General features: G+C 36.2%; 1 protein-coding gene across 1 annotated transcript in view; it reads left to right on the top strand.

The window, feature by feature from the left end:
* The window catches only part of nsdhl (NAD(P) dependent 3-beta-hydroxysteroid dehydrogenase NSDHL), a 7,186-nt gene extending 2,800 nt beyond the window's left edge, over positions 1-4,386 (top strand). Inside the window, exons 6-7 of the mRNA XM_088431757.1 lie at positions 2,512-2,614; positions 3,785-4,386. Coding sequence (XP_088287883.1) covers positions 2,512-2,614; positions 3,785-4,117 — 436 coding nt within the window. The 3' untranslated portion in view covers positions 4,118-4,386. The remainder of the gene's footprint in view (positions 1-2,511; positions 2,615-3,784) is intronic.
* Positions 4,387-6,043: the final 1,657 nt, after the last annotated feature.

Here is a 6,043-nt window from a genome sequence, read left to right as displayed (position 1 = left end):
GTCGATGTGTCTTTGCCCAACCTTCTGCCACCACTAGAGGGCGACATTTGTCTTTTATATATATATAATACAGTCGGCCCCCGGCTTACGAACACCCTGATTTACGAACAATTCGCCTTACGAGCGTGGATCACGGAGATTTTTGTCCCCCACTTACGAACAAACCTTTCGCCTTACGAGCAATCCGACATGCCGGCCATTAAGTATGTGAATATGTTTCTCGCTTAACTGCGTCAACAAAATCAGCAGATGCGTCATTTAAACCTTCAATAGATACTTGTGGCAGTAACGTGAACGCTATTGGTCTTACAACGTCACAGTGACTGTCTCAGTCACGGTGTGTAAATATATTACCATTTAAGTGTAGTGTTTGTACAGCTAAAGGGAAAAACAGCTGACATGAAATTAAATGTGCAGATTGCAGGACAAAGAATTGTCATTGGTTTAAATGTGTTTTTTTTTTTAAATTAATTGTCAATACATTCCAACCGTTTAAAAAAAAAGTGCGAATAAGTATCAGTCAGTCGGAGATGCCAATATGATATTGGTCGATTAAGGTCACCCGGTCTCACTCACGGAGATGCTATTGGCCGGCGTCACACGTCAATCACAGAAGTGCCGATATGCTATTGGCCGAACGCCTTTATCTAGCTTGATGGCACAACTGGTTGGGATGGAAGGAAGGAGAGAAAATGAGTGAAAAACGGAAGGGAGGAATGTTGTGAAGACTTTGCAAACTTTATCTGTTAGACATAGCTTCCAAAATTACTAGCAACGGTAAAGGAAGAAATAAGAGGATGATGTTTTAGTATCTCCGTGATTAGCACCCTGACTGAAAGAGTTACTGTGACACTGTAAGACCAATAGCATATCTACCTCGCCGTGTTGGCTTTGAGCGATGGTCTCTGCTCCCCTCCGCTTCCACCCAACTCAAGTCACGTCATTCCAAAGGTAGAAGTCATTTTTCCTTTGTACTTATTATTTAATGCAAATTTACAGTAGATTATGTCACTCAATTTTAATATATGTGTACAGTCGTGGTGTTTTTACCTAGGGCTTTTGCGCGCGTTGCAAAACACCTAGGGCTTTTGCGCGCGTTGCACGCATTCACGAATTAACATGGGTTTGGATTGCCCGTTATACGAGCAGTTCGAGATACGAGCGTACCCGCTGAACGGATTAAGTTCGTAACCCGGGGGCCCACTGTATATAATTTTTCTGGTCCGTCATTTGTCAGGCGCTGGATTACTTTTTTCCACACTCACTTTAATTCTTTTTTTTTGTTTTAGTGCTTACATCTAAAGTTAACACCATGTGTCTGGTTCTACACTCACACTGCAATTGAAACATAAAACAGTTAGATAAGTGTAATACAAAACCAAAGCCAGGTAAGGGGTTTAAGCCTAGGCTATAATACATGTTTATTTTCCCACATTTTAGAAATGCAAGGGACAAGAGTGCAATTAACAAACATGTCCACTGGGTTGTCATTATCATGCATTACATGACACTCAAAATAGGTGGATGTCAGTTCTCATTTATAAATGCCTGCCCTACAACTATAGAAGACGGTTTCATTAACATTTGTCCAAATTTCGTCTGTTACATACACCACAAGTAAAACAAAGTTTTACGGGGGTTAAATTTACTAAAAAAAAAACGTCTTTAATTAGGGAATTTAAAAAAAGATCGATCTTTCATTTCCTGGCCAAAAGCCAGTCAGAGAAAGAATGCAAATTTGTTCTGGATTCCCAGAAATCTCTTATCCTGTATTATATTTCATGTTTATTCGCTGGTGACTGAAAATGATATCATCTGTGATCAAGTCTCAATTAACAACCAATCACTGCTTACCTGTTCATGTGACATTCACAAGTTCACTTGTGATTGGTTGTTACCGGAGCCTTCGGCACATTCAATGTAATTTTTAGTCGAAAGCAAGTCAAAAATGTGTATTTAAAATATGAATTGTACGTGCAATTTGGTTATTATATTAACTCACTCAAACCCAAAGATGTCATTCTGTGTTTTTAAGACTCCAGTCATTCAATTTCCTCATTATTTTTTTTTTCCAAATATTTTCAAGTATGAGGCTAAAGGAGTGTCTAAAAATATCACAAGAAATCTACATGACATTGAAAGCATATTTCGTAATAGCAAAAGTGGCCTTTAACAAGGGCTTACTTTCCGGGTTTTGACTGTTGGCCACAGCGAAGGCTCAATTTCATTCAAGAGACTGAGGGCAGCAAGTAGTTGGACCATTGCAGCAAAGTGGAGACTGTGGAGTAGAATACTGGAGCAACTGGGTACGCTATTTTGTACTTTAACCAATGGTACACTCCCATAAGTTATTATCAGGCTTACTACCGACTAAAAGGGGATTTCATAGTACTTGATGTTCACATATTGAGTAGCTCGAATTTTAGCGGTGAAGCTAGCCCAAAGTGTCACTTCAATGCATCACAACAACTTGGCTTTCCAAAAATGGCTTTTTTTTCATGTGTTTTCCAGGGACGGCACCAACTTGGTGGATTTCACCTTTGTGGAGAACGTCGTTCACGGACATATCCTGGCTGCTGAGCACCTGAGGCCTGACTCTCCCATTTGTGGAAAGGTCAGTAGGAACAAAAAAATTCTATCTGATGTCGTCTTCACTTTTCTCGCGTTTTCGCAATTTTCAGTTGTTTTTGTAGTCATTTCAGTTTTTTCTTTGGCCTGTTTGCATGAAATTCCATCCCCGGCCTCTAGATGGTGACAAACCGCCATTTTACATTGTAAATTTGAAACAAGAAGAAGGAATAAGGAATTACAGTAAACTCAGTCTCATTTTTGTTAAATGTTATTTCAAACGCAAATCCTCTGTAATCCTGCTTTTTATGCATACAAAAAACATTTGTTAATGTGCGTCTATGGGAAAAATTATTGATGCTTGTGTTCAATTAAATACTCTTGATTGAACAGTGGGGAAAAAAATGTTAGGAACTGTTTTGCCATTTCTAGGGATAGGAGAGTACCAATACCAAATATCTGTATCGATTCGATACCTGGCCTAACTAAATTCAAGGTATCATTATTTACAACGACAGCTGATATTAGAATTACATTAAATTTAAGACTCTTAATTTGGCTGAAAAAGATCAAGTTCAATCTAGTCTTTGTTATATATTAAGTCCTCTGTAATCCTGCTTTTTTTATCCTCACAAAAGCAACATCTGTAGGTTTTGTTTTATAACGTGTATCTTTGGGAAAAATTTTTGATATATGTATATTATATTTATCTTGATTTATAATATTTATACTGAATCAAACGGGTACAGATTGAACAGTAATATTTAATTTGTGAGGTAATTGATCCCATATCATAATTTTGAGGGATGGGCAAGTATCAACACCAACTATCGATATCAGGCCGATACATTTTTATGATCACAAACTAAAAATCACAAATTTAAAAAAATAGAAAATTGACATTTTAAGGAAAATTGTATATAGCTATTTCTCGGAAATTGTCACTTTTTGGAAGGGAGATATTTTGTTCATTAAAATATTAATGATATTTGGTATTGGGAGCTCGAGAGTTGATTACTTACTGTTTACTGGTATCGGTCTTAGAAAAAAGCAGTTATTTATATATGATTATTTGTGGTGGTCTCTCGTAAGATCTTTCTAATGTAAAATACTTTGTCATTCGAGTCAAAGTTTTAGCATCACGGCTATATATACAATCTGTTAATTACCCTGTTAAAATGGTAATCTTTTCTTTCTTTATTTATTTTTTGACCAGCCTTATCACATCACCAACGATGAACCGGTTCGGTTTTGGGACTTCATGTCAGAGATGTTGGTGGGTTTGGGTTACGCCCCCCCACGCCACCACTTGCCCTACAAGCTTGTGTACGGCCTGGCCCTTCTGCTATGGCTTTTCTCCGTGCTGCTGCGCCCCCTGATATCCTTCAAACCTACTTTCACGCCAATGAGAGTGGCTCTGGCCGGAACCCACCACTACTACAGCTGTGAGCGAGCCAAGCGGGACATGGGCTACAAGCCGCTGGTTGGTCTCAAGGAGGGGATCGAACGCACGGTCCAAAGCTATCCTCATCTCAGGCACAATGCATAATAGGAGCGGAGGCAAATACACTGAATGGACCAATCCAAACGGACAACATCGCGAGCTGTTTTGTCTTGCAGATGGGAACAATTTTTTTCCTGCCTTTTCAAGTGTAATTTAACATTTTCACCAGCAGATGGCAGCAGCAGTGTGTTATTGGCACTTAGTCCCGAACGCGGAAGCTGTTAGTTGCACAAGTTTACTGTATGTACTTGAATACAATGAAATAAATGCAATTTGGATTTTTTGTGAGGTCGCTAATAAAAATATTGCAATTGCATTGGACTAAGTATTTCATTTAAACACATTTTTTGGGACAACATACATTGATTCCTAAATAAATTTGCCCCTTTTCCACATATCAAATACCGTACAGTATATCAAACATCCGGCTTTTGCTGACATCACAGCAAGTATACTTCGCTTTTTTTTTAATTATCATTATTATTATTTATTTTTTTTAAGTTGTTCTTTAGCAACCACACCATGATTGAATGCAGAAGTACTGCACTGGGCAAGGCTGTCAAACTGGTTTGACCTCTTAAGGGGGGGAAATGGAGCTAGATCCAGCTGAGACAATAAAAGGCTGAGCATTTACATTTCGTCACCGGAGTGAAACTTTGCTCACTTTCGCCATCTGACAGCAGTTTTATTGCGCAATGGACTCACGCCCTCTTTCAAATCTTTTCTGAGGGCATGATTATTATTATTAATTTTCTTTTGTATTGGTAGAAGTGCGTTATTCTATTTTGCATTTTACGCATTCGAAGTCTGTATTTTATCCTTCATTAGTTTCTCATTGCACAATGAGTGAGGCGTGAGCATTTCTATTACATATTGTCAATTCTCTCTCATCAGTGCCTCCTGCAGAGGACTGTGTGACTGCACAGAATAGTCAAGACGGTTTGTGTTTTCTTCTTGAAATGTCACGTTACCTACGTTTTAAAGTAATACATATATATATATATATATATATATATATATATATATATATATATATATATATATATATATATATATATATATATATATATATATATATATCAAGGTAGTTGTAATGATGACGGTTTAAGAAAAGTAACTTCAATTAATCTGATTACCTGCAGGGGAATAGTAACGAACTAAAATAATACACAAATTAACTCATTCAATCCCAGACATTTTAGACCACTCTTTATTACTGTATAATCATTGAAAAAGAAGTGAAAAGAAAATACTTTTAAGTGTTTAGGATTAAATGTTTGCACGATAAAAGTATTCTATTCTGTTCTAATACACAAGAATAATTGTATGTAAAATAACTGGTGAAAAATGGTTTGTAATGCACTTTCATGAGAAATAATATTTTATCTATTAAACGAATCAATTAAATATTCAATGGAACAATGGATTCGAAAAATATTTGGTAGTAAGGGCCCAACATAGCACTGACTGAAGTACAGTTGATTCCTATTCTATTCTAATACAAAACAATTGTTTGTAAGTGAACTAATTGTTGAAAACATGGTTTATATTGTGCTTTATTGGGAAAAATCAGATTATTCAATCGATTGATGAATATTCGATAGAATAATCAATTCTAAAAATCTTAAACAGCACTGGCTGAAATAAAGCCACAGTATTTATGTAATTATTTTTTGCTACTTCTGATTCTATTTTATTCTGTTCAAATAAATAACAATTATTTGTAAGTGAACTAATTGGGGACAGATGGTTTATAATGCATTTTAATGAAAAAAAACATCGGATTTTTCGATTAATTGAATAGTTGATCAAATATTCAATTCTCATCACAGTATTTTTTCTTTGCCCCTTCTGATTCTATTTTATTCTATTCTAATAAGCAACAATTATTTGTAAGTGAGCTAGTACACATATCAGATTATTCAATTCATGGAATATTTGATCAAATAATCGATTCTAAAAACCTTAAAT

The sequence above is a fragment of the Hippichthys cyanospilos genome, chromosome 13 (assembly GCF_059441005.1).
Source record: "Hippichthys cyanospilos isolate Australia breed blue-spotted pipefish chromosome 13, RoL_Hcya_1.0, whole genome shotgun sequence".
NCBI classification, from domain to species: domain Eukaryota; kingdom Metazoa; phylum Chordata; class Actinopteri; order Syngnathiformes; family Syngnathidae; genus Hippichthys; species Hippichthys cyanospilos.
The sequence above is the reverse complement of the archived record's forward strand: the minus strand, read 5'-3'. Positions and strand labels throughout refer to the sequence as shown.